At 50.2% G+C, this 27,766-nt stretch overlaps 1 protein-coding gene across 2 annotated transcripts; it reads left to right on the top strand.

Annotated features, from left to right (window-relative positions):
- The first annotated feature begins 41 nt into the window (after positions 1–41).
- Nadsyn1 (NAD synthetase 1) lies at positions 42–27,763 on the top strand. 2 transcript variants are annotated; one of them, XM_032891340.1, is made up of 21 exons: positions 42–263; positions 1,681–1,741; positions 3,659–3,775; positions 5,601–5,654; positions 6,212–6,301; positions 11,170–11,221; positions 11,772–11,860; positions 12,027–12,144; positions 13,315–13,446; positions 15,084–15,158; positions 15,836–15,960; positions 16,467–16,515; positions 16,926–17,028; positions 17,825–17,993; positions 19,485–19,620; positions 20,233–20,339; positions 23,549–23,680; positions 24,311–24,380; positions 24,816–24,944; positions 25,401–25,577; positions 27,264–27,763. In XM_032891340.1, exons 1-21 carry the CDS (start codon positions 179–181, stop codon positions 27,369–27,371), a joined length of 2,178 nt encoding a protein of 725 aa, XP_032747231.1. In that variant the 5' UTR covers positions 42–178; the 3' UTR covers positions 27,372–27,763. The 2 variants fall into 2 exon arrangements, with proteins under 2 accessions (XP_032747231.1, XP_032747232.1); XM_032891341.1 differs by lacking the exons at positions 42–263; positions 1,681–1,741; positions 3,659–3,775 and adding an exon at positions 3,802–3,820.
- Positions 27,764–27,766: the final 3 nt, after the last annotated feature.

The following is a 27,766-nucleotide window of genomic DNA, read 5'->3' on the forward strand; positions in this document are numbered from 1 at the left end:
CAGTTCTGAAGGGTGTGCAGAAGCTGGGCTATGACGACAGAGGGGCGGGCCTATCGCGAGCTTGAGGGGACAGGCATTTAGAAAACTACGCTACGCAGGCGTGGACAGGACACCCGGGCTAGTATCCTCTGTGAGGTCTCTGTTCCAACGCCGTCCCAGCCTGGAACCTGCAACCAGGATGGGCCGAAAAGTGACCGTGGCTACCTGTGCACTCAATCAATGGGCCCTGGACTTTGAGGGCAATTTCCAGAGGATTTTAAAGAGTGAGTCTTGGGGTGGCGGGAGACAGGAAGAAGTCAAAGTCCACAATGAGTAGGACACGGCAGTCAAGGCCAGCTTTGCCCAGGAGAGACTCACAGCACCGGGCGTGGGAACAAATAAAAGGATAATGCCTGGTGAGCGTTCAGGGCGACTTCCCAATTTGGGGGACATGTGAGGAAGCAAGGCAGGAGTGGAGATAGGCGTGCCCTGCCAGGCGGGCAGACACCTGCGCTCAGCCATCCTTTAGAATCTGGTGGATGGCTAAGGTTCCCTGCGGCAGAGCTTCGCATTCTTGGAACTGTTTCAGCGAGATCTAGGTATTTGCAAGGACTAGAGATCCGTGTTCTAGGGTTCCTGAGGACATTCCTCGTAGATGGGCATAGGGAGAAGGCATACTGAACCCAAAAGGCAGGTAAAGTGTGAGGTCTCAGCTCAGAGGAGGGTGTTGCCGTTGGTTGAATATCTCTGTATTGTTGACATTCAGGTCGGTCAGCTCATCATTACCAAGGAAGATAGAACTGGGGCTACTCTGTGCTGAGCTGCAGACTCCCCACCTCAGGTTGTTGTCCCTGCTGAGCTGCCTCTGCAGGAAGGCTAAACGGGAAAAACAAAAAACCACGCAAAACAACCCCAAAACCCAAATGTGGTATTATTTATTGCATGGACATAGGACACGCCATGGTGTGCATGTGGAGGGACATCTTGCAGGAGTCAGTTGCCCTCTTCCACCATGTGGATCTAAGTAGTTCTCTGGGAGTCACAGCCCCTTTGAGGGTCAAATGACTCTTTGACAGGGTTCAAATATCAGATATCCTGCATCTCAGATATTTACACTATGGTTTATAAGCGCAAAATCAGTTGGGGTGGGGTGGGGGGTGTCACCACACATGAGGAACTGTATTGAAGGGTCACAGTATTAGGAAGGCTGAGAACCACTGGTCTAAGTGAACTCAGATGGTCAGGCTTACCAACAAGTGACTTTACCTACTGAGACATCTGGCTAGCCCAGGCGTTTTTATTTTTTAAAAATATATATATCGACCTGCTTTTGTTGTCAGCGTGTATGTCTTTGGGGTGAAGATGGGCTGCCTTGCCTTGAGGTTGGCAGCAGCTCTCAACCTGGTGTGGATGCTGGATGCTGGCAGCATCCTAGGGACGGAACCCTTCACATCCAGTGTATAGTTCTTGTGGCCAATTTGGGTGTCTGCTTAATGATTACCCACCAAGGTGTGACTTACCCCTCCTCAAGGGGTGTCACCCCACCCTCGCTGTTCCTGACTTCCTGCACGTGGGTACAGGTGCCTGCTGCCTTCTGCTGTTAACAGGACGGGCTGGAGTGGTTTGGAGCCTGGCTTTGGCTCTACCTTTCAATGTATCCTAGCTGCTAACTTCTTTCTCCCGCCCTCTCTTCCCGCATAGGTATTCAAATTGCCAAAGGCAAAGGTGCGAGATACAGGCTTGGACCGGAACTAGAAATATGGTATGGCTAAGCATCCTCCCCCTGGGAGGGCAGGTAGTGGCAGATGGGAAGAATTGGGGCAGAACTGAAAGTAAAAAAATGCATTTAGGATGGCAGCAACTTGAGTGTGGGCCTGGTTCAGGGCAGGTGGGGGAGGCTGGAACACTCCAGGCTACCTGGTAACCAAGGAGGGGAGTGGGGTTGAATTTAAAGCCAGGCTGCCTCCCCTCCCCTGATGCTGAGGTTTCAGTGTCCCTCCAACATTCCTGTGTCCCTGGTGATGGTGCTGAGGGGTGGACTTGGGGGAAGGTATTAAATTACCATGAGTGGTATCTTACACAAAGCCCCAGGAAGCCTGCTTGCCTCTTTGCAACTGAGCTCAATCAAATGCCGAGGGATGGTAAAGGTTTGAAGCAGGGAGCAGCGGGTAGCAGACATTCATTCTATAGACACCTCCATTTTGTAGCTGCAGCCCCCAGGGCTGTGCGTGGTGAGCTCCTGTGGTATTAAACATGGTAGGTCTGCATCTGGGGAGACACCTCCTGACTTTTCACTGTCTTTTTAATTAAAAAACTATAGATTTATGTATTTTTATGTGTATGGACGTTTTTGCCTACACACCTTTCTTCATGACTGGTGCCCCCAAAGGCCCAGAAGAACATGTTGGATCCCCTGAAAACTGGTATTATGGACAGCTGTGAGACAGATGGTTGTGAGCGACCATGTGGGTGCTGTAATTGGACCCAGGTCCTCTGCAAGAGCAGCTGAGCTATCTCTCCAATCCCCTTAAATGTTTATATATTGCATTTATCTGTATACATCCTCATAGTCTCTCTTTCTCTCTGTGTGTGTATCTGTGTATGTGTGTCTGTGTGCGTGTGTATCTCTGTGTGTGTGTGCGTGTGTGTGTGTGTCTGTGTCTGTGTGTGTCTCTGTGTGTGTGTGCGTGTGTGTGTGTCTGTGTGTGTCTGTGCGTGTGTGTGTGTCTGTGTGTGTGTCTGTGTCTGTCAGTGTCTGTGTGCGTGTGTATCTCTGTGTGTGTGTCTGTGTCTGTGTCTGTGTCTGTGTCTGTTTGTGTTGGTGGTAGGCTCTGAGGGATCAAATCTGGACCATCAGTCTTGTTGGCAATTGCTCTGACTCACTGAACCATCTTGCTAAGCCCATGCTTTCATTTTCCTACTTGGCCATGACGAGGTTCCCTTCTGCAGTCTCAGCGTCTTTAATGATCTCTCCCTGGTGCCCTCTCTGTGGCAATAGAAACAGATTCCTTAATACCTTCTGCTGTCTTGCTGGGCCACCACCCTGTGTGTCTCTTACCAGCTGCAGCTCCTCTCTGGTTTGGGGATTACCTACCAACTGTCTGCTAAGCTCTGTTAGTTTCCCGTCTGTCTTTGAGGCTCCCTTTGTCCAGCTGTGGGTTCCAGAATGTCCTCTCCTTTTTTGTCCCCCTCCCTACTGTGCTCTAATGCAGTAATTCTCAACATGTGGGTCACGACCCCTTGGGGTGAGGGGAGGTCTGTATCAGGTATTTACATTACGGTTCATAGCAATAGCAAAATTGCAACTAGGAAGTAGCAACAGAATAATTCTGTCACTGGGGGTCACCATATCTTGAGGAACCATATTAAGGGTCACAACATTGAGAAGGTTGGGAGCCACTGCTCTGTTGTTTGGACATAAGGGAAGCAGACACGCACATCTCTCTCCCATTTTCATATTAGTCCCAAGGCATCTCCTTTATCCTCCTGGATTCACCTGCTTCACTAGTCTAATGACTTTCCATAGAATCCCGACTCCCACACAGTCTCTGCTCCCATACTATCCAAGAGCGACTTGCCCCTCGCTGGAATTGTTCTTGATAGCTCTCTCAACTGACCCAACTTGTGTCGTCTCCTTGGCCCTCCTCGCCCCTCACTGGCCTGCTCCCTCTCTCTTCAGCGGCTATGGATGTTGGGATCACTATCATGAGTCAGACACTCTCTTGCACTCGCTCCAAGTTCTGGCTGCTCTTCTGGACGCCCCGGCCACTCAGGACATCATCTGTGACGTGGGGATGTAAGTGCCAGCCTGAGGGTGCAGAAGGGGAAGCTCAGAGGAAAGGTGAGTGCAGGGTGTCCTGCACCCAACACTCCTGCATTCCGGCATGGAGCCTAGTGAGACACCAAAGCCCTGATGTTGAATGTGGGTTTTGTTCAGCCCTGTGGCCACTGAACCTCCCCAAGGCAGTAGCTCTTGGAAGCAGTTTTTGAGTTCTCCCAGGAGTTTCTGGGCACCCATGAGCACACTGTGCACAAACATAAGCTATACGCACACCCTGCCACACAGCTTTCCACACAGTAAGTCTTGGGACAGCTGCATGCGTCTGCCGACCCTGCACTAACCAGAGGCTTTCCTGCCAAACAAGATCATGCAGGGGCAGCCTGCCCTTCATCTGTCAATAGCCCCCTAGCCCTAGCTAGGGGTTATTGCTTGCTTTGGTTCAGGACTTTTGCTTTTAATGTTTTTAAATTTTTGTTAAATTTCCTTATTTTGTGTGTTTTTGTGCATACTTGCATACCACGGCATGCATGTGGAAATCAGCGAATAACCTGCTAGAGTCAGGTCTCCTTCCACTGTGTGAGTCCTCCGGGATGGAACTCAGGTGGCTGGCTCGACAGCCCTTCTGAGCCATTTTACCACCAGCCTGGTTTGGTTTCTCTGAGACAGAGTCTTACATAACCCAGGTTAGCCGTGGTGTCTTATGTAGCCTAGTATGATAGCAAGCATCTCATCCCCCTGCCTCTACCTCCAGAGTGCTGGGATGAAACCCCTGCTTTCCATCTGTGCATCCAGTACTCTACAGATCATTGCCCAATCCAAACACACCCATCCCATCCCAGTGTGCTTCACTTTGCGTGAGAGAGGGCTAGAAGCCTCTGTGGCATCAGTTGCTCACAGTGGCCATGCATGAGCCATGAATAGGCCTAGGGGCTGTTGACAGATGAAGGGCAGGGGAGCCCCTGGCTAGATGAGGAGGCAAACAGTGCTGGAAGCAGTCACCCTGAGCTCCGGGACATCCAAGGAGACTTGTCTCAGAACACTTTGAGTTTAATTTGAAAGCTAAAATTGAGAGTTTCTCCAAAGATCTGAGGAAGCCTCATACCAATACAAAGCATCTAGGAACCGTGTGTGTGTGTGTGTGTGTGTGTGTGTGTGTGTGTGTGTGTGTGTGTGTACACCCATTCTGAGCTTTAATGAAGGAATTACTGTGCAAGTCTGAGGATCCCAGTTAGATCTTCAGGACCCATGTAAAAGGCCATGTGCGTCAGGATGCTTTTGAAACCCCAGAGCTGAGAGGTGAGATAAAGGAATCTCTGGGTCTGGGTCTGTGAGCCCCAGACTCAGTGAGAGACCCTGCCTCAAAAAATAAAGTGGAACAGCTTGAGAGATAGTTGGTTAGAGCACATTCCATAAATTCTTCAAGGCCAGTTCCCAGTACTCACATCACAACCACCTGATCACTTCAGCTCCAGGGCATCTGACACCTCTTGCCTCATACATATATACATGTGCACACAGATGCAGGCACATAAATGCACAGACAAATATGCATGCATACCCACATATCTGTGCACATACACGAATGCATACATGACCATAAACACACTCAATTAAAAGTAAAAGTTAATCTTGATAGACTTAAGATGGAGCTGAATAGGAAGACCTCTGTTGTTGTCCTCTGGAGGACCTCTGATGGTGACTTCTGCCCTCCACATGTGTATGCAGGGGTGTGTACCTGTGTATACACAATAAAATCACATGACTCTGTAGTCAGTGTCATTGCCTCTGCTTGCTGTGCTCGTGTGACAAGACAGACACGCATCCTTCCTCCTCTCTGCAGGCCTATAATGCACCGGAATGTTCGTTACAACTGCAGAGTCATCTTTCTCAACAGGTAGGTGAGGGCAGCTAGCATACCTGTGCCTGGCCCTTGTCGGGGAGACCTTGTGGGGTGCCTCTTAGCGCAGCACACTGGCCCAGCAATTCCTATGAATCTCCTTCTCTGGGGCTCAGCCACCCTCACTCAGTCTAGAGGAGGAGACTCAAGGTTGGGTTTCTTTGGGTTTCTTATCCTTGCTACCTGGACAATAGACAAGGTGAGGGAAGCTTCCTTGCCACAACTCCAAACCACCCTCCACACACCAGCCTACAGCAAAGTGCATGTGCTGGGTGGATGGAACCATGGAATATTTCTTCCCTCACCCCAAACAGAAAACTTAAGCCTAGAGAAAGAAGGAAGGAAGGAAGGGAGGAAGGAAGGAAGGAAGGAAGGAAGGAAGGAAGGAAGGAAGGAAGGAAGGAAGGAAGGGAAGAGAGAAAGAGAGAGAGAGGTTTGCTCAGAGCCCTAGTCTTGAACCAGCTCAGTAGCCTTACCATATCCTATGGACAGATTGTGTGGCAGTGGCCTGCTTGTCCCAGGAGTTTGGTGTGAACTTTTTTCACTTGCCGTAGGAAGATTCTGCTCATTAGACCCAAGATGGCCTTGGCCAACGAAGGCAACTACCGGGAGCTGCGCTGGTTCACCCCCTGGGCCAGGAGCCGGTGAGTGACAGGTTCTTCAGTTGCAGTATGGTCCCAAGCACACACTTGGTGTTCACTAAATGTCCTCAGCATACACACCCTCAGCTGGGAGGTGAACTATGGAACACTGGGGACTGGCGAAGTGGGGAGGGCTATTTCTGTCATTCAGACATGGTCAATTCTATGCTGTCAGTTCAAATCTGAACCGGAAGTAACCATAAAACCTCAGCCACCAGTCAGTGGTCATTGGTCACTCTTAAGTGCATTGACACCGTGTCTCAGATTGTTCTTTATAGCAAAACTCTCAGCATAGTCCATTTGACCTTTGGGAACAGGTCATTCTTCATTTGGGGTTGGGGGACAGTATATGGTAGTCAGAGCTCTGAGTAGAGTTTATTAACCAAAATTACCCCTAAGCTAGGTAGGCATGGTTGTGCACACCCTTCAACCTGGTGCTTGGTGTTACCCTTGGCTATATAGCAAGCTCCAGGCCAGCCTGGGAAACATGAGACTTTATCAAATGTTTCCTAGGGGCCAAGATGCCCCCAGTTGGGAGGCCCTGCTCTGTGTTTTAAATTACCATCTAAGCCAGTGTTCTATTACTGTGAAGAGACACCATCACCATGGAAACGTGTTTTTACAAAAAGCATTTAATCAGAGCTTGCTTACGGTTTCAGAAAGTTAGTACAGCGTCATCATGGCTGGGAGCATGGTGGCACACAGGTAGACATGATGCTGGAGAACTAGTTGATAGTTCTACATCCGGGTCCACAGGCAGAGAGATCCACAGGAAGAGAGAGCACCAGGGCCTAGTTTGGGCTTGGTAATCTCAAAGCCTATTTCCCCTACCTCCCATCCCCCTGACACACTTTCTCCAACAATGCCACACCTCCTAATCCTTTAAATAGTGCCACACCTTAAGCATTCAAATATATGAACCTACAGGAACCATTCTTACTCAAACCACCACAAGGCCACACCTCCTAATAGTGCCACTACCTGGGTTAAGCATATTCAAATCACCACATTCCATTCCCTGGCCCCTTCAGCTTGTTCCAACCCATGAGTCTATGGGGACCAAGCCATAGCATATGGCAAAACAGATTTAGTCCAACTTCAAAAGTCCCATAACCTATAACAGTGTGAATTATGTTAAAAGTTCAACATTTCTCCTAAGAGTCAGCCAATCACTTAATTGTAATCCCTTATAAAATAAAAATCAGACAAGCAGATCACATACCTCCAACATCACAGGGTATACATTACCATTTTTAAATCGTCATAGTTAGGAAATACTGGACCAGAATCCAGTTGGGCAAACTCCAAACTCTGCATCTCCATGTCTGATGGCAAAGCGCTCTTCAGATCTCCAACTCCTTTCATCTTCGTTGACTGCGACAAACTTCTTTCTTTTGGGCTGATTCCCTGTTGGCAGTTTTCCTCTGCAGGTATCCCACGGCTCTGGCATCTCTAATGTCTTAGGGTATCCAAGACAATTTCAACATTACAGCTTCTTGTTCCAATGTCTAGGATCCACACATGATCTTCTGGGCTCCTCCTAAGGGCTTGGGTCCCATCTCTAGCTCTGCCCTCTGTATGACTCTAGGCTCTAGTTGACTCCTCTCCACTGCTGCTGCTGTTCTTGGTGGTCATCTCATGGTACTGGCGTCTCCAATACACTGGGGTCTTCACCGATAGCCTCTCATAGGCTCTCTTCAAGGTGCCAAGCCACAACTCCTTTGCATGATTCCTTCAGTCCTGGGCCATCAACTGCAGTTGAGGCTGCACCTTCATCAGTGAGTGGTCAGCCCTGCCCTCCGACAGTACCAAGCTTCTGCTGATCCCCATGTTCCATCCATTCATGCCTTCAAAACCAGTACCACCTGGGAGATTCTTACACATTACCAAGGACAGCTGCAGCACACAGTTCTTCAAACTCTGGAACACAGTTTCTTTTGTGCTCTCAGAAGACACTTCCTAGAAGATTTCATTTCAGTGATGCTGGTCTCTTCTTCTTTTTTTTTAATTTTACTTATTTATTATTTATAAGTTTATAAGTACACTGTTACAGTCTTCAGGCACACCAGAAGAGGGCATCAGATCTCATTATAGATGGTTGTTAGCCACCATGTGGTTGCTGGGATTTGAACTCAGGACCTCTAGAAAAACAGTCAGTCCTCTTAACCAGAGTCATCATCTCTCCAGCCCTGCTGGTCTCTTCTTAATCATCACTAATTTATTAGCTCCAGCTAAGCAGCATCAATTGTCCCAGTAGTCTCTTCTATTCTTGACTCTAAAGCCAGGGCCACAATTCTGCTGCTTGCTGGAGCTGGAACATGGCCCCCTTGTTCTATTACATTATCATCACCAGCTTTCTGTTTTACAACTCCCTCACTGCCTAAGCTTGGTTATCATGGAACTTTCTCTGTAAACTGACCTTGAATTCAGAGATCTACATGCTCTGTCTCCTGAATGCTGAGGTAATGCCAGGCATATACCACCCTGCCTGGGCCTAAGCTTTTCATGGCCACTGTTCCTCAAGATCTGGATCAAAAGCCAGTGTCTTCCAGCCTCAAGACCTGGATCACAGTTGTGCTCTCCACTTCTGGATTGTAGGTCACTTCAGAATAAAGTCCAAATGACAACAATAACCAAGTCCTCGGTTCAACTCAAAAGCATAAGCAATAAACTTATCTGGGTGGGATCTTACTTCAACGTCACCATTCCCTTACTCTGTTTGTCTCCTTGAACATAGGAGTCAGCTCCATTCTACTTCCTGGTACCTGTTTGTTTTTCAAACCATCCATTTTTTTTCTTTCTAAGCTTTCTGTGCTTCATCAAAATGTTCTTCATGCAAGTAAACCACAGCACAGAGTCTAAACTGGGTGGTTTTGAGAACCCCCTTTGTCAATGCAATTAGACTCATTAATTCGACCTTAGCCTCAGGTAGACTCTTCTGACAGGGCAAAAGCAGCAGCCACATTCCTCACCAAAATATCACAAGAACAGTCTCTAGGCTGCACACTAAAAGTCTTCTGAAACTAAAAATACAAAAAAATCCTCTGAAACCTCTACAGCCAGTAGCCACCACAGTTCAGATCACCCTCAGCAAACAATGTCTTACATATTCCTACTAGGATAACCCATTAAGCCCCACTTAAAGCATTCCACTGCCTTTCAAAGTCTCAAGATCCACATTCCGCCAAACAAAAGCATGGTCAGGTCTATCATAGCAATACCCTACCCAGTTCCTGGTACCAACTTCTGTCCTAGGGTTTTCATCGCTATGAACAGACACTATCACCAAGGCAACAACAACATTCATTTGGGGCCGGCCTACAGGTTCAGATTTCAGTCCATTATCATCATGGTAGGAAGCGTACAGCATCCAGGCAGACACGGTGCTGGAGAAGGAGCTGAGAGGTCTTCATCTTGATCGGAAGGCAGCCAGAAGACTGGCTCCTCAGGCAGTTAGGAGGAAGCTCTCTTTGCCCAGTCCCATAGCGACCCACTTCCTCCAACAGGGCTACGCCTCCTAATAGTGTCACTTCCTGGACCAAGCGAGTTCAAACCACCACAGAAAGCAAACAGAAAAGTCTGTGTTTGTTGTCTAAGCGGTGCACTTGGAGTAACCTGTCTGAGATTAGAAGTGTCAGCTTTTTATTTTGTATGTTTTCCTAATTAAGTCCACTGGCACAGATCTTTGAGACTTCCTGGACCAAAGATGTGTGTGGCAAACTCTGCCGTCCAAGGTGGTGGACTGTGACTCTATTGTCTCGTTGCTATGGTGTAGGTGTGGTCCTGTCTGCCAGTGAAACCACAGGACTTTTCCAGGGTTGGGAATCTCACCTGATTTCTCCCTTGGAATGGTGATCTAAGTCCAGTCTCTCAGAAAACACTGAGAGGCAGAAATATTCCTGTATGGATGAGTCTGTCATAGGCCTCTGTGGTGGGTGTACATCTGAGGGCCTGCGCCTGTGCCCTGCTTCCTGTTTCCCAGGACCTCATCTCTGTGGGACAGTAAACCATGCCAGGAAGCTTGGTAAGGTAGAGTGGGTCTGATTTCCCAGGAGACTCAGTATACACTTGAGATGGTAGGGATCCCTGCTCCCTGTCAGATTCCTGGCCTGGAACATGCGCCATACTTCCCACTTAAGGAAACATGACCACATGTAGGCCCAGAACAGAGTTCTCTATGCTAATGAGGTACCTAGCAACCCTGAGGGTTTAGCCAATAAGCTTCCCTTCCTAGACATTCCTCCCTGCAAAGGGTATTTACCCTTGAATCCACCCTGAGAAGTCAGCTCGCATCCATTTTCCACGATTACCAATCAAGAAACAGTTTGGAACCAAGACTGTCTCTTTTTTCTACCACTGCCATGGGGAGCATGGAGCAGACCTTCGCCTACAGAGGTGCAGTCTAATTCTCCTGTAGAAGGCCTCTCTGCACTCCCAGCCACAACTGCCACCAAGCTAAGGACAATCACTGCTGAACTAAGCCAGAGCCCCCAGCCCGACTCCCAGGGCCAGTCCTCAGCTTGCAGTCCTCTTCTGTTCTCTGCCCTTTGTGACTCTGAGCAGTGCCAAGGGTCTGAGGACCACCACGCTTCTAGCCTTGTTGCAGGCCTGGGGACCTCTGATACTTCATTCCCAACTCCTCTCTGTGGCACCCCATGGACAACTGGGTGCCCAGGGGTCTGGGAACCCCAGCTTCAGTTTTTCCACATCTAAGACTGTATTTTCCCACCCTCTGAGCACCCAATGACTCCAGTGTGCTATAAGCACAGTCAGGCACTTCCTGCATTTCACCTCCCCAATGGCTGTGCCCAGCAGGGCGGAACTTGGACCACACATCTCAGTTTTGCCGTACTTTGATTCTTTCCTTTCAGACAAACTGAGGAATACGTCCTCCCTCGGATGTTACAGGACCTGACAAAGCAGGTGCATCCTCCCCAGGGCTTCCTGAGGGTGGGACACAGGAGGAGCTCTGGGTAGAGTCAGAGCATAGCTGGGTAGGTGGGAAGCACAGAGTAGAGTGTTGAAGGTGAGTGTTGAAGGGCTCATTACAAGCCAGACTGCAGGAGTCAGCCCTGAGATGGGGTAGACTCTGACTCGGACAGTTCTAAGAAAACATAATCAGCTGGTGGTGGGCACACCTCTCACATTTGTCCCTCTTCTTGCACTGTGGACCTAGGATTGTGGCTCTTCTTGCAGCTTTGGAGAGTGGTGACATTGTTGGTGGCAGGAGGTAGAGTGGAGGAGAGGGCCTGTTGCAGCCGTAGTAAAGCTGCGTGGCCTGTAGTCGTGAGTGGGAAAATGGGAGAGCCTGGGATCTGGAAAGTAGTGTATGCTGGGGTGGGGCACACCCACAGTGAGGAAGAAAAGCCTTAGGGAGAGCCTGGAACAGCATGGCAGCCTTCAGGAAATCAGACCAGTGTGTAACCCAGTAGGTGGCCCTGGGATCTAACGTGGTCTTTTCTTTCCACTGCAGAAAACTGTGCCCTTTGGAGATGTGGTACTGGCCACCCAGGACACCTGTATTGGGAGTGAGATCTGTGAGGAGCTCTGGACGCCATGCAGGTCAGCTGGCTCTCTGTGTCATCCATTCCCCATCCTGGGTCAGACAGTGGGAAGACCCAAGCCTTGCAGCCTCCTGAAGTCATGTTCTTAACCATTGGAGGGTCAGGTCCCTCCAGATAAGGGGCCACAGGAGCCCATCAGTCACTCCACCTGACTCTCTCCACAGCCCCCATGTCGACATGGGCCTGGATGGTGTGGAAATCATCACCAATGCCTCGGGCAGCCACCACGTGCTACGCAAAGCCCATACCAGAGTGGATCTGGTAACCATGGCTACCTCCAAGGTGGGTATTGGGCAGGGTGGGTAGAGCATGGTCATAAGTTAGAAGTTTGGGCAGGGCTCAGCCACTTCTGGTATATACGTAAAGCTGTGGTTGCAAGCTGTATTACATTGCCATGCCTGGTCCATCCCAGACTCCTCTTCCTGGTATCACCTGGCCCTAACTGCCATCATTCAAAACATATTCTGTTGATACTGCTGCCACAGGGAGCCAGGGTGCTCTCCTGTCTGTGGTTGTCATGGAGACCCATACCAACTTGCATGTACCCGCCACTAACCTTGGACATAATGGAGCACCGCTGTTAGTCCTTGGTGCAGATAGACATGTCCCAGGTTGAAGATAGGAATAGGTGGGGATAACATCCAGCCCTCACAGAGGCCACCCAAGGTCTCAGTGTTTCTGGTGGCCTCAAAGCTCAATGCTGCCCTGTCAAACTGCTCTAGCTGCAGTGGTCCTGTCAGATAGGGTCATCAGCACTGCACTGAGAGCTGAGGCAAAGTGAAAGTGGATATTCTATGCCTGATATTTGGTGTCATATGACACGATTCTTGAGAAGACCCAACATAGGTCTACTCATCACAGATAGGGAACCAACAAGAGACCAAAGTAATAATACTACCGAAGTTCAGCATGGTAAACCAATGAGTTCATTGGGATTACCCAGCAGTGTAGGTGAGGGGTTACAGACAGGAGCAGGGATGAATCAAAAGCAGCTACATCACCAAAGTCTATCAATAGCTCATAAAAGCTGGAAGTTTGGAGCTCTCTTTACAACTTGCAGGCAGTTTGACAAGTCAGAAAATTTCTTCCAGCAGCTTGACTTGTCTGAGAGCCTCTCAGCAGTTATAACTGTTTATGTGACCATAGAAAGGAAGGGCTTATTTTATCTGGTGAGTTTCAGGAACTTCCTGAGACTTGTAAATTATTGACTTCCTGATATTTTAATTTGAAGGAAATTGTAAATACATCTGGCAAGGCCACATGAATTGGAGCTATGGGGCTTTTTGTCCCTTCCCTTATCTACCATCTCTGTTAGAGTCTGGATGCCAATGGAAACTTGGGACCAGGTTTAGAATGGTAGTCTGGTGCATCTAGTTATTCTGTAAAATGCAAGTGTCAGTCATAGGTTATATCCAACATTGACAACTGTACTGTCACCTGTATTTCTTCTAGAATGGTGGCATCTACCTGCTAGCCAATCAGAAGGGCTGTGACGGTGACCGACTCTACTATGATGGCTGTGCCATGATTGCGATGAATGGGAGCATCTTTGCCCAGGGTACCCAGTTCTCATTGGATGATGTGGTAATGAGCCAAACATGGGAATGGGGAGCAACCTTTACACTGCCCAGTCAGTTGATTGCCCATTTGTATAGCTCCCTCTCCCCTGAGTGTGAGGACAGATATCCCTTAGGGCATGTTTCGGCTGAACATAGAGCAACAGATATGTCCATGCTGAATATGGCCTGTAAAAGTTACTTTTATTCTCCTGATGTTTATTGTCATCTTGGAGGCTTAGTACCTCCATCTGCTAACCTAGACCTAGTCCTGAAAGCTTCTGGAATCCCAAACTGAAAAGGAGGAAGGGGTTTGAGCTCCTGTGTTCTTCTCTGTGCTTCCTGACTGTGGATACATTGTGACCAGCTGCCTCACTCTCCTGCCTCCAAGCCTTGCCTCCACGACAGACTGTGCATTCGAACTGTGAGCCAAGTTTAGAAGTGATGTCTAATTGAGTGGCAAAGTGACAAATTAGAGAAAGATTTGACAGAATAGAATATGCCTAACGCTCACAAGAAGAGAGCAGAAAGGGAAGCTAAGCTACTTAAGAGAACAGTGCAGAGAGAGGGGGCAGTTTTACTGGGACAGTTGTACAGAGATAGGTTACAGAGAGAGAGAGAGAACAAGCTAGACACAGGTGAAGACAGAAGGAGCCAGAGAATGAGAAGGAGCCAGAAGATCAGAAGAGATGGCCAGAGCTAGTTTGAGGTCAAGTACAACAATTTAGGAGAAGTTCAGAGAAGCTAAGTTGAAGAGGAGAGGAGTTGGAGCCAGAACTCCTGAGTTGAATTAGTCAGCTGGAGAGCAGAAAGAGGTAAGAAAGGGTGATCTTGTTCAGCAGTACGTCTCAGAGGCTGGAAACATTCTAGGCTGGTGCCAACCACACTTGGAGCACATCTTTCTACCTCAATAAACCCAATCTAGAGACTCCCTCTGAGACAGGTCCAGAGATTGGGTTCCATGGTGATTCTAAACTGTATTGAGCTGAAAGGTAGCATTAACCATCACATCCCACTTGGGCCCTGGGTGTTGGAAAGCACAGAGGAGACCTCTTACCTCCCATGGGATGGGGTTTTCATGCATGCTCAACACCCGGATGATGTGGATGTTGGCTTCCATGTTGCTTTCTATGTTGTCCCCTCCTCCATCTTCCTCTGCTCACAGGATGGCTGCAATGGCTCCAGCCATCCTATCTATAAATGGCTATGTTCAGAGTTGGAGAAGGAGCCATTGCTTTCTGTGTGTCTTTCAAGTAAAACAGAAAGACCTCTACCCCAAGTTACTGACAGGGTCGTGTCTCCTACTCTAACTGCTGGGTTGCTGGGAAATGTAGTTCAGGTGCTGGTGTCAGTGACTGATGCAGCTGGAGCGAGTTCAGGTCACAACAGCATCCATGTCAGGCAGCTCCCACCATCACCTGTAACTCAAGCACCAGGAGTCCAGTGCCCTCTTCTGGACTCTACAGGAACTGCACTTACATGCACATACACAGAGGCACACATACACTGGAGAATAAAAATATAATACTTTCTTTTTAAAGAGGAAAAGGTTCAGGAGGGCAGTGGTGCCGTTCATCCTCCTGGGTGCACAGCCCCTGCTTTGAAAAGTTTGACCCATGCACATGACACAGCAGTCCTTTGCTTTCTCCCTGCTTCCCCACCCAGGAGGTTCTCACTGCCACGCTGGACCTGGAGGACGTCAGGAGCTACAGGGCAGAGATCTCATCGCGGAACCTGGAGGTGAGTGCTCTGGGAGGCGCCAGCTCAGACAGGCCTTTCAGGTGGCGCGGTATGCTGTGGGCTTGGCCAAGGCCATGGGGCCGGCATGTGGAACCATGCAGAGACATGACAGCTTGTTCCCTTCCCCTGATTCCTAGCCACCACTGGTCTGCTTTCTGCCTGTAACAGTGTGAACGTTTTCAGAGACACTACTGCACCACAAATGCTGTTGTAGGCCTGGCCCCTCTCACCAAGCGAGCATCCTTGGAGTCCACCATGTGGAAGCAGAATGGGGTTCTGCTCTCTCTCAGGCAGGGTACAGTGGAATTCTACCCCGTGGCTATACCACTGGGTGCCTACCCACTCCTTCAGAGTTTTGAGTGGGCATAGGTTTTTTTTTTCCCTGGGTGTGTCCTAGGAGCAAACCCACTGGCTCACATGTGGCCCTCACATTCAGGCTATTAAAGAGGACTCCTCTCCTGAGTGGTTGTTCCCCTCTCGTTCCCACAGTTCAGGGAAAGCTTTGTAATTTCTCTGCCTTTGCAAGCACCTGTCCGCCCCTGGCAACTTTAATCAGTCCTTCCCACTTCCCTGTGAGCTCATCTGTATCTCTGATGGCTGCTGGAAGCCTGCGCCTCACCTGTGAAGGCTCCAAACTGCAGCTGTCGCTGGCTGTGTCCTGACATCTCCCCCCACAGGCAACCAGGGTGAACCCATACCCCCGGGTAACGGTGGACTTTGCCCTTTCGGTCAGTGAAGACTTGTTGGAGCTGGTGTCAGAGCCTGTGGAGTGGACATACCACAGGCCTGAGGAGGAGATAAGGTGGGTGCCCACCCCCTGGGCCTAGATCCTATTGCTTTGTGACACCACTGTCCTAGTGGCTGCCAAGGTTTGTCAGGTGTGGGGGATGCAAGAATTCCCAACGTCTGCCTAGGGTAGGTGTTATGCTTCATAGGAGTTAGAGTCTCAGTGGCTTCTACTTCGTGAATTCAAGGACAGCCAGAACTGCATAGTGAGACCTGTCTGGAAAAAAAAATGCTGTGACTGATGAGGCCAGGCCAGGCTGCCTGGTTCTTCTCCAGGTAGTCTCCCTATACTGGAACCTTAACCTCTGAGGCCTCAGCGTCCCAATTTTACATGAGGTATCTCGGGGGGTTTCCACCGGACTCGTTTCAGAGCTAAAATGCCTAAATCGACATGAAGTGTCTATAGTAGATCCCAACCAGAGCCTGGGCCAGGGTTGTACCTCTGCACTGCCTTCTGGGGGCTCCATGAAGTGCAGTGAGCCAGGCTTAGGGCTCCAGACTCAACCCTGTCATCTCCTGCAGCCTCGGGCCTGCCTGCTGGCTCTGGGACTTCCTTCGACGGAGCAATCAGGTAGGCTGTTTTTACTCCATGTGCTCTCATGGTTGGTGTGTGAGTCCAGGGTGGGTTAGTGATGTTTTTCTTTGGGGGAGTGTATGCGAACTGGCCAGAGGAGACCAGATGGATGAAGCCTGCTTGGAAACTGGTGGTCTGTGGAGCTGTTGAAAGATGGTGGAATTCCCACATCTCCTAACGTGTGCCATCACAGGACCGGAAAGCCAGCCTGGGACCCAGAACAGTGTGTCCTGTCCTTTAGGACACTTCTGTCAATCACATGTCATTTGTCCGCTCCCCCGGGACAGCACTGAGCCCTGCGTTCCTGTAGGGATCTGGGACTCACAGGGCTGTGCTAGGCTGAGCACTGAGTGAGGCAGAGCCTATCTGCAGCTCGGTTTGCACAGAACTTGGTTGGCCCCTTCCAGGCCGGGTTTTTCCTGCCCCTGAGTGGCGGTGTGGACAGTGCAGCCAGCGCCTGCGTCGTCTACTCCATGTGCTGCCTGGTCTGTGAGGCTGTGAAGAGCGGAAGTAGGTGACATGATGTCCACTGATCTGAGCAGGGTGTCGGGTTCATAACCAGGCAGGGAGCAGAGGACAAACCCAGGTTGTGGGCACCATGGGTGAGGGAGGTTTCATTGCTGGGAACAGATGTCACCTGTCCTACTTAAGTCCCAGAACCCAGGCCAGTAACAGCCATTCCTGGGCAGTTAGATGATGCGACCTTGTCTGCCTGCTGCTGTCTGTCAACAGTGCAGCCCTGGGTGGGGGATGGGTGGGTGGGGACAAGTTTTGGGGACTGGCAACCTAGATCAACCTTATTTCTCCATGGGTACAGTGGTACTGAGAATAGCCTGAGCAGCACAGGTTAGCCTAGCACAAAACACCACAGGTTAGCCCAACACAGACCACATTTAGCCCAGTGCGGAGCAGTGAGTTAACACAGCTAGCCCTGTGGGAACAGGGGCCAGTGTGCAGGCACCTGGGAGAGGGACTTGCTCTTTTTTTAGGACTATGGGCAATGAACCAGGCTAGATTTGTGCTCTCTAGAGTGACCAGTGGGAGCTAGATGCAAGGGACCTTGGGAGATGGAATGTGGGAGATGGATTGTGACCTTAACATCAGAAAAGGGGTAGCTGGGTGGGCTCTAGAGACAGACTGGGATTAATGTGTGGGAGCTCTAGGTACCAGGGTACCTAGAACCTATAGAGGCTCCAGGGAGATAGAGGCTGGCACTTGGAAGATGTCGCCTGGCAGCATGGACGCTCGGGAGGGAGGCCAAGACTTTGTGCAGATAGTGGTTCTCATCCTGCCTTGGTGACCCCAGATCAGCAAGTGCTGACAGACATCCAAAACCTGGTGGACGAGAGCAGCTACACCCCTCAGGATCCCCGGGAGCTCTGCGGACGGCTGCTCACTACTTGCTACATGGCCAGTGAGAACTCCTCCCAGGAGACCCACAGCAGGGCCACAAAACTGGCTCAGCAGATTGGAAGGTAGGACTCCATCGAATGCTGAGCTCGGGCTGGCGCCATGGCAAAGGTCAGAGCTGTGACTGCAATGTCTTCGTGTGCGCCTGCCAGCTGAGCGAAATGCTCTGTGGGTTGAGTCAGAATTTACAGAAACAATACAGCCAAGCCGCAGACTATACAGTTCACACGGACGCGCACACATACACATGTGCATGCTTAAACATGCATCACCCAGCCTTGCACCTAGGTGCAGATGTAGGTCATATATTCCTATCAGCAGGCTACCGTAGAGCTGTCCATCGGGCTTTGGACATAGCTTGCAGGCTGTGTGGGGAAGATCAAGGAGACTTTCCCAAGAGGTGTGACTGCCTATCCAGATTGTTCTTTTACTTGGCTCTTTGGAAGAACAAGAAACCACTTGTCACACAGCCAAAGCCTCCCACCAGCACTTCTGTTCTTGGGCTTATGCCCAAAGGAGTTACAAGTCCAAACAGTTCCCTCTTACGGGATGCCCCAGGTTGTCATCTCCTCACAGTAATGAGAGGAGGGAATGACATAAACGCCCATTGGCTGATGAATGGCTAAACAAAATGCCATCTGTGCGCACTGCGGAGTGTTACTCTGAAGTAAAAAGGTGTGGAGTGCCTTTGCAGCATAAGTGACCCTTGGAACTGTCATGCTGAGTGAAACACAGCAGGTGTCAAAGGCCGTGGCTTGCACAACTCCATTTCCGGGAGTTACCCAGCCTGGCATGTCCCTAGGATCTGTTAGTCCCGACAGTGGACTGGCGGTTGTCAAGCTGGGACAGGTGGGAATGGAGAGTGACGGTTACTGAGCAAGATTTCCTTCTGGGTGGTATGTTCTGGGAGTAGATGGCAAGCGGTAATGCTTTTACAGTGTGGTGACTGTGCTGACTGGTTGAATCTCATGCTGTTGGATGGTAATAGATGACCAGAGAGATGGCTAGTAGGTAAAGGCACTTGCCACCAAGCCTGATGCCTGATTCAATCCCTGGGACCCACGTGCTGTAAGGAGAGAACAAAAGTTGTTCTCTGACCTCCGCATACATGCCATGGAATGTGTGAACCCTCCAATACATGTGATAAGAAAATGTTTTTAGTTTATTTTTTAATTATATTTGTAGTGTAGGTATATGATTGTGAGTGACAGAGAGTGTATTGAATCCCTGAAACAGGAGTTACAGCTGATTATGAGCCCCCCTTGTAGGTGCTGGGGACCAAATTCAGGTCCTTTGGAAAAGTATTCAGGGCTCTTAATTAATAGCTAATCTCTCCAGCACCAAGGGAATGTTTGTTTGTTTGTTTGTTTGTTTGAGTCAGGTCTTACTCTGAAGCTCTGGCTGACCTGGAGCTCTCAGAAATCCACCTGCCTCTTTCTCCCCAGTGATGGGAATTAAAGGCATGCACCACTACCCCCAGGCCCAAGAAATGTTTTTTACAGAGAGTTAAGAGCATGTGTTAGCGCTCCTGTGCTGACCCCCCACTGCTCTTCCAGCTACCACATCAGTCTGAACATCGACACTGCTGTGAAGGCCATCTTGGGCATCTTCAGCCTGGTGACCGGGAAGTTTCCTCGGTTCTCAGCACATGGAGGGAGCAGCAGGGAGAACCTGGCCCTGCAGAATGTGCAGGTAGGTATTTGAGCCTGGCTCTGGTCCTCACAAAGATGTGAAGGTAATGGAAACCAGGAGCCTGGGGATGAGATGGGCAGTGCTGGATTAACCTTCTGCAAGTCTCCTAGAGACACTGGCCACACAGCCATGCTTTGGGTTGCTGCTCTGTGAGTGTGCGTGCATGGCTAAGTGTGTGTGGGTAGGTGTGCCCATTGAGCCTTGGAGAGGCTGTGTGCCAGAGCATGCTCACACATGGGTGTATGTGGGGACCTGTGCATTTCATCGAGGCCTAGCATGGCTAGCCTGCCCCCATCCCTGGGCTACCTTGGTTAGCCTACATGCCATGTGTCAACAGGGAAAGAGAAGTTTCCAGGGTTTGCCTGTTGGGGTGTCAGCATGCCATCTGTGTTTGCCCCTGGTGTGCATGGCCACCTCTCCAGTGGTAAATGGTGTGGGGGCACTGCCGACTATCTTCCTGGCCACCATTACTCAGTGCTGGCCTCCTGTCACCCTTGGTGCTACCCTACAGTGGGCCGGTGTGGGGAACCTGCTGCGCTAGGATTGCACTGTACTGCAGCTGCTTCCTTCGTGGGTCCTAGCACAGGATAACTTCCTTTTTCCCTCACCCAGGCTCGGATTAGGATGGTCCTTGCCTACCTGTTTGCTCAGCTGAGCCTCTGGTCTCGGGGTGCTCGAGGAAGTCTTCTTGTGCTTGGATCTGCCAATGTAGATGAGAGGTGCGTGTGGCTGGGATGGACTTGGGTGTCCCAAGTTTCTAGATGAAAGCTTGGTCCTTTCAGCACATAGTCTCCCCGTGATGTCAGGATATCCAGAGTGCAGAGCAAGACACTTCTATCTCTTCCCAGCCCAGCTCACACTCATCCAGCTCAGGTTGCTTCTGTCCCTGGTCTACCTCCAGCTCCTGTCAGCCATGCTAGGACCCTGCTTCCTCGTCCCATGCATCAAAGGCCATGCCATTGCAGTTTTCCAAACAAGGTGGCTGTTTTCTATGTGAACTGAAGACAGGTCCCTTTGTTCTTTGCTTAAAAAACGCCCAGTGGTTCTCTTGTTTCCAGGTACAATCCACCCAGCCTCTGACCCAGCAGTGGACACTGGTAGATCCCTTTTCCAGGCTTGGCTTTCCCACTTTCTTTGGGTGAGCCACCATGCCTCCTAACTGTTCCCACGTGTTCCTCATTAGCTGAGGAATTTTAAAACATCATGTATTTATTGATTAGTCTTCTTGTCTGTCTAGTCATGAGTCTTCCATCTGTTCATCCATTACTCTGACCACCCATCCATCCACCTACACACACATACATACATACATACATACATACATACATACACTCCCACCCAGCTATCTATCCATAAATACATACATGCATCCACCCATACATACACCCCACTCCAACCCATCCACCCATCCATACATCCACCTACCTGTCCATTCACCTATACATCTGTATATCCATCCACCTATTCATCCATACACCCATACATCCACACACCCATGCATGCATGCATGCATACATACATACAACCTCAATCATCTATCCATCCATCCACCCACCCACATATACATACACCACTCCAGACATTTACAGTTTGGTTTGGTTTGACTTTGAGACAGCTTCTTACCATGAAGCACATGAAGGTGGCTTCAAACTTACTATGTAACCCAGACTGCCTTCAAAACTGGAAGCAATCCTCCTGCCTCTGAGAACTGGGACTATAGGATTATATCACCATACCTAGCAGGTTTTGTGTATGTATCTGTGTGTGTGTGTGTGTGTGTGTGTGTGTGTGTGTGTGTGTGTCTGTGTCTGTGTGTGTCTCTGTGTGTCTGTGTGTGTGTGTCTGTGTGTCTGTGTGTGTGTGTCTGTGTGTGTCTGTGTGTGTAGTCAGCATGTGCCGTGGCATGTTTTTGGAGATCAGAGGACAACTTCTGATGTCAGTCCTCATCTTTTACCTTGTGTGAGGCAGGCTGTCATTGTTCACTACTGTGTACTCCAGGCTAGCTGCCCTCCAAGGTCCTGGGAATTCTGTCCCCACAGGAGTGCTGGGATCACAGATGGGTCCACTGTGTTCAGCACTATGTGGGTGCTGGGGATCTGAACTAAGGTCCCCGTGCTTTACCTACAGGGCCATTCCCCAGAGCCCAAGACTGCTCTTTCTCACCAGTGAGGGTGGGGTTGAGAGGAGGAGACAGGAGTATGATTGGGTTGCCGTCCCTCTGCAGTGGCACCCAGCTTTGTTTTTGTTTTTGTTTTTTGTTTTGGGGGTTTGTTTGTTTGTTTGTTTTTGGGGGTTTTTTTGTTTTTTGTTTTTTTTTTGTCAAAGATTTTTTTTTCCTAAGAGATGGCGCCAAGGGAAGCAGTGAGTCAGGAGCTTGAAGAGAGACGATGAGCCACAGCCAGGAGGATGATGGGTAGTGCCCGTGGCATCTTGGGCCCATTAAGTCCCAGGAGTGCTTTTGATGACTTGCTAGAGGACTTGGACTTGATTTAGAGTCATCCTGGGGCTGGGGCCCTCTACTGCAAACAGACTGGAAGTGGGGTCAGGTCAGGACAGAGCAGCCTGGCACCGCATGCCCCGCCTCCAGGGCCACCTCCTGGGCAGCTTCCCACTCAGTATTTGGGGAGCAGGTAAACCCAGGCTGTCAGGTACCTTCTGCTGACAGAAATCTCACCTCCCGGGAGAAATGCAGGGCTTCAGCACAATCCATGTAATTTATACACAGAACTTGGGCCCAGGAACCTCCATCAGGGAGGGACGGGGAGCCCACGAGCCTGGGTTTCCAACATTAGCCAGGCCACTCGGTGGCTGCCTTCTGAAAGAAGGCTGTTGTCCCAAGCCTGTGCATGACTCATAGGTGAGGGAGGGTGGGATGGGTGTGCTCTTGCTAACAGGAGGCCAGGGCGAGGCCAGAACAACAGCCAGTAGCACACTGTAGGCAGCCATGGCTGATGATTGGCGTTACCTGAGCAGGAGGTAAAGGAACAGAGCCAGAGTCCCACCAGGGTCCCTGAGGCCTTGGAAAGTAGTCTGTGTCGTGAACAAGGAGATCAGCATGTGTTAAGGGCCCGCATGAAGGCCCTGAAGTGTCTCTTCTGGTGACAGTCTGAGTCCCACCACAGTCCCACCCGCTGTCCTACCTGCAGACGCTCACCTGAGGCCAGTCGATTTATCAGTGTTTGCCAGCTTAGCTTAGAGCCACTGGGTCAGCGAAAACTCCTATGTGGCTGTGAGATGGGGTGGTCTCACCAGGTAACACAGTGGCCTGGGACAGAGCTGCGGCTGTGGGTGAGTTGGGAGGTGTGTAAGCTCTGAGTTGTTTGTTCCCAAGGTCACTGCAGGATCTCTGCTCCAAGCTCTCAAAGTGCTGAGGCTGCTGGAGGCTCTCCCCATACCCACCACCAACCCCACCCTCCCTGTACTCTTCCAACCATCAGCATCTTCATGGCACCCTGTGGACTTGGCTCTAATTCCTATTCCCTTTGAGGAGGCCTGTGGTTGCTTCTCAAGCCCACCCTGTAATCCAGGCCTGTCTGTCTGGAGTCACTTTACCTTTCGGGACCTTTATGCCATGTGAGGTCTCAGATCTAAAGCTATAGATCAGAGCTTTCTATCAGGCTAAGTGTGCATTAGTGTGAGGTTCTGTCTTCCCTTCTGTGGCCTCTGTACCTTGTCTCCATCTAGCTCAGCCTGGCCTTCTAGACAAGCTATCCCAAGTGGGCTGATTGTGTCACCCAAGCATTCTGAGCCAAAGCAGGTGTCCACCCAGTGTGTTCAGTATAGCTTTGATGGCCCCGTCCAGGGCTGGGCTGGGCTGGGCTCCTGACTCTAGGCCACTGGAAGAAGGAAGCCCTTGGCCAGCAGTGGTATATCCTATAGCCCTCAATACCCCAGGAACCATGAGGACACTGTCCTTTCTCCCTGACAGTCTCCTTGGCTACCTGACTAAGTATGACTGCTCCAGTGCGGACATCAACCCCATAGGCGGCATCAGCAAGACAGACCTGAGAGCCTTCGTCCAGTTGTGTGCAGAGCGCTTCCAGCTCCCTGTTCTGCAGGCGTGAGTGCTCCTGCCAGTGTTCCAGCGGGGCTATGCTTGCCCTACTCACCCTTCTTAGCTCCCCATGCCCTGCCCTTCTGCTTCTGTTCCTGCACCCACAGTTCTAAGTGTCTTAAGGGACAATTCTTTCAAGACTGGCTCTTCTGCTGCTGTCCCAAGGTAGGGAGACTGTGCTGGCACCTGACAGGCCTGATCGCTGAGTACCTGTTGAAGACATCACAGTCTATCAGCCTGTCAGGCCACTGCAGCCTTGCTCCTGGTACCAGGAAAAGTCTGTGTCCTTGCTCCCCTCACAGAGTCAGTCTTGCCCACAGGGGACCTCCAGCAATATGTGGAGATCCCTTTGCTGGTCACAGAGAGTGGCAGCTCATAGGCACAGACTGAGGATCCACCCAAGTGTGCTGCAGTGTGTCAGACTACCCAACCATACCTGCCCTGCCAAGTCTTCTGACCCCAACAGCCCTGCAGTGGAAGGTCGTCAGCCCCTACTGCCCTTGGTTCATTGTCCTTCAGGTCATGAAGACACAGGACCATGAATGAGCCTTGCCAGTCATGGCCAACCCAACTGTAGTTTGTCTAGGGATGTCCTGCCAGCAGCCCTGGTGACTGACTCAGTGTGTCTCCCTGCAGCATCCTGTCAGCGCCGGCCACTGCAGAACTAGAGCCCTTAGCCGATGGGCAGGTGTCTCAGATGGATGAGGTAATGGTGGGGGATGTGTCTCTCCTTCTCACGGGTCCTTCTGCCTAAAGGAGACCTTCCTGCCCCAGGCCCCTGACTCAGTCAGGCTGACAGAATCACTGACCTCAGACACTCTGACTCAGCTTTCTTGTGGTTTGGGCTGAGGAAAGAGGAGATATGGTGGATCAGAGGGAAAATGAGAACAGCAAGCAAGGACTCCAGGTTCCTCCAGTTCCTCAGAGCAACCTTGGAGTAGAGACAGCCACCTCCCATGCCTTGCAGGGTTATGGCCATCTTCCAAACCTGTATTTCCTGTCACCCAGTGAGTTCTGAGATCCCTGGTTAGGCACCGATTTCTGGCCCCGTGGAGCCTCACCTCCCTAGACCTTTCAAGAGGCTGTGAGGACCCTCCTAGCACCACTGCAATGCATTTTGAACATACTTCTGTCCTCATAGGAAGACATGGGGATGACGTACACAGAACTCTCCATCTTCGGCAGGCTCCGGAAGGTCGCCAAGGCAGGGCCCTACAGCATGTTCTGCAAACTGCTCAACATGTGGAAAGACAGCTGTACACCGAGACAGGTGAAGCATGTGTGATATCAGGCTGAGCTACCTGGGCATGCCCCCCAAAATGATAATTTCATTTTGTACACAATAACATGTTTTGGCTTTCATCTTTACCAGCTTGGGGATTCCTGACTGCTAAGTTAACCTAAGTATGGCCAGCTATACGTGTCTGCTGGTGCATTACAGAGGCTGCAGAATACACTAGGTTTCTGTGGGCCAGAGAACTTACTGGGCATATAAGCCCTCCTGGAGGCCTCCTGGAGCACAGCTCTGGGCTGTCAGAACTAGGACTCTATAGTCCTGCAGCTCAGCCAGCGCCAGCCCAGCTGATATACCTCCATGCTGCTGTCAGGAAAAGCCAGGGGCAGGGCTGGCACCTACTGGTCACTTATTTCCCCCAAAAGCAGGGCTCTCAGCCTTCAGTCTCTCCTGACTTTCTAACCTGAAACCCATGTGTCTCTTGCCCACCAGGTGGCTGAGAAGGTAAAGCGATTTTTCTCAAAGTACTCCATAAACAGACACAAGATGACGACCCTCACGCCAGCATATCATGCTGAAAACTACAGTCCGGACGACAACAGGTTTGACCTGAGACCCTTTCTGTACAACACGAGGTGGCCCTGGCAGTTCCTCTGCATTGACAACCAGGTAGGCACAGCCAGGCAGTTTTCTGTGTCATGCCCGGGAGAGCATACAGGGGTTTCCTTTGAGGAGAAAAACTTTTTTAAATGAGAAGTGGCATGGTGTTGATTATTTCATTTTCTATGTACGTATGTGGATATACATATATAGTTTTGGTTTGATTTGGTTTGGTTTTTGAGACAGGATTTCTCTGTGTAACAGTTTTGGCTATCCTGGAACTTGTTTTGTAGACTAGAAGGGTCTTGAACTCCCAGAGATCTGCTTATGTTTGCCTCCTGAGTGCTGGGATTAAAGGAATGCACAACCACATATAAATATGTATATGTATATATATTTGAGACAAGTTCTTTCTTTGTAGCCCTATAGAACTTGCCATGTAAACTGTGCAGGGCTCAAACTTACAGAGGCCCTCCCCCACCTCTGCCTCTGGAGTACTGGGGTTAAAGGTACCACGACTTCAATTAAAGCAGACTTAACTCCTTCCCTCCCTCCTTTGAAGACCACAGTGAAAACACCCCCAGATGGCAAGTTAAACACAGCTCCTTCCCAGCCAGGCTCTGCTCTGCTGAAGAGAGACAGCTGCTCAGCACAGCTGCAGAACCCAAGGGACCAGAAGAAACTGGCAGGAACTTTGACTGTGGCAAGGATCCCTGAGCAGTTGGCATGCACTTTGAGGGTACAAGGTGTACTTCCCACCTCCTTGTTGTTAGGTGGAAGTCATTATGGTCTGGTCATCATGACTGGGCTGGGGTCAGCGCTTCTGACATTCAGGGGAAAAGGCAGGGATATTGATGTCCCCCACCTCTGAGGGACTCATCCAGTCCCTTTGATCAGTAGTGTCCCAGCCAAAGAAGGCTGGCATGGTGCTAGAAAACCCTCTGGGCTTCTCCTCATAAAGGAATGACTGTATGCAGCTGACTTTGGGAACAACCCCCAAGCCACCCCCAGTAACCCAGAAGACTCAGTGGAAGTCAGTAGGAGGAAGAATGGCCACTGGGAAGCTGAGAGACATGGGTCAGGATGTTGTGTCCTTTGTCCCCACTGGCTGGGCAAGCCCGCACCCTGTGTAGCTGCTGTAGGTAATGCAGTTGATGTAACTAATGTAGCATGCTTTGTCACTGAGTCACAGGAATGGAACAGGTTAGCCACCAAGAGCAGAGGGTGGGAGCTGGGTCAGCTCTGTTTAATTTACTGTTGTTCTTTGTAACTATTGTGTGTATCCATGCGTATGGATCTGCACCCCTGAGTCAAGTGCCCATGGAGGCTGGAGACCTTGGATCTCCTGGGGTTACAAAAGCTTGACCTCGGTACTGAGAACTGAACTCGGTCCCCCGGGAAGAGCAGCAAGTGCTCTCATCTACTAAGTTATCTCTCTAGCACCAAGCTCTGGTGTCTTTAATAGCAATAAGGGTGTGGCCACCCTACCTACCACGAAGACCCACTTGGCAGCAGTTTCTACAGATCAGCAAGGGATTTTGATGCTGTGTGGCCTCACAGTGGGCAGAAATCGAAGCTCCTGGAATCTCACCATCCACTGTGGCCACCAGGCACTCCCCAGTGCCAAGCCTTTCCCCAGTGCCATCTGTACACTATCCCTGGGTGGTTCATAACCTTCATGGACCCGGTGGGTAGTTTCAGCCTCTGGTTCTTTGAAGGGTGATGGAGACAGTTCTGATGGGCCTCTCTCTCCAGGTTGTACAGCTCGAGAGGAAAACATCACAGACCCTGGAAGAACAGATCCAGGAGCATTTCAAAGAGCCATCACCTATATGGAAACAGCTCCTCCCCAAGGACCCCTAATATGAATTCACATCACCAGTGGCCCCTGACACAGCCCGCCTCAGGCCAGGTTTTGTTTACATTTCAAGGAAGAGAGATTTCTTCTGATGATATAAAAAATATAAACAAAAACGATCTTTTTAAGATGTATTTTATTATTTTATATGCATGGTCTCTGGCCTACATATATGTCTGTGTACCACATGCTTGCTTGGTACCCACAGAGCCACAGAAGGGGGCATTAGGTCCTCTGGGACTAGAGCTAAAGACAGTTGCGAACCACCACGTGGGTGCTGGGAATTGGACCTGGGTCCTCTGTGAAAGCAGCCAGTGTAGTGTGGTTTCATAGGCATGTGTGTAGGCAAAAGGGCCATGCACATGAAAATAAAACGAATAAAATTCTAAAGACAAAATAA

This window comes from Rattus rattus, chromosome 2, assembly GCF_011064425.1.
Source record: "Rattus rattus isolate New Zealand chromosome 2, Rrattus_CSIRO_v1, whole genome shotgun sequence".
NCBI lineage: Eukaryota > Metazoa > Chordata > Mammalia > Rodentia > Muridae > Rattus > Rattus rattus.

What these genes read in the sequence shown, in the direction of transcription:
- Nadsyn1 (XM_032891340.1), top strand. Translation starts at nt 179, where the DNA reads ATGGGCCGAAAAGTGACCGTGGCTACCTGTGCACTCAATCAATGGGCC. An exon ending in GGACCGGAACTAGAAATATG is followed by an intron (nt 1,742 to 3,658) that starts GTATGGCTAAGC and finishes CTCTCTCTTCAG; the next exon opens with CGGCTATGGATGTTGGGATC. An exon ending in AGTTCTCATTGGATGATGTG is followed by an intron (nt 13,447 to 15,083) that starts GTAATGAGCCAA and finishes TTCCCCACCCAG; the next exon opens with GAGGTTCTCACTGCCACGCT.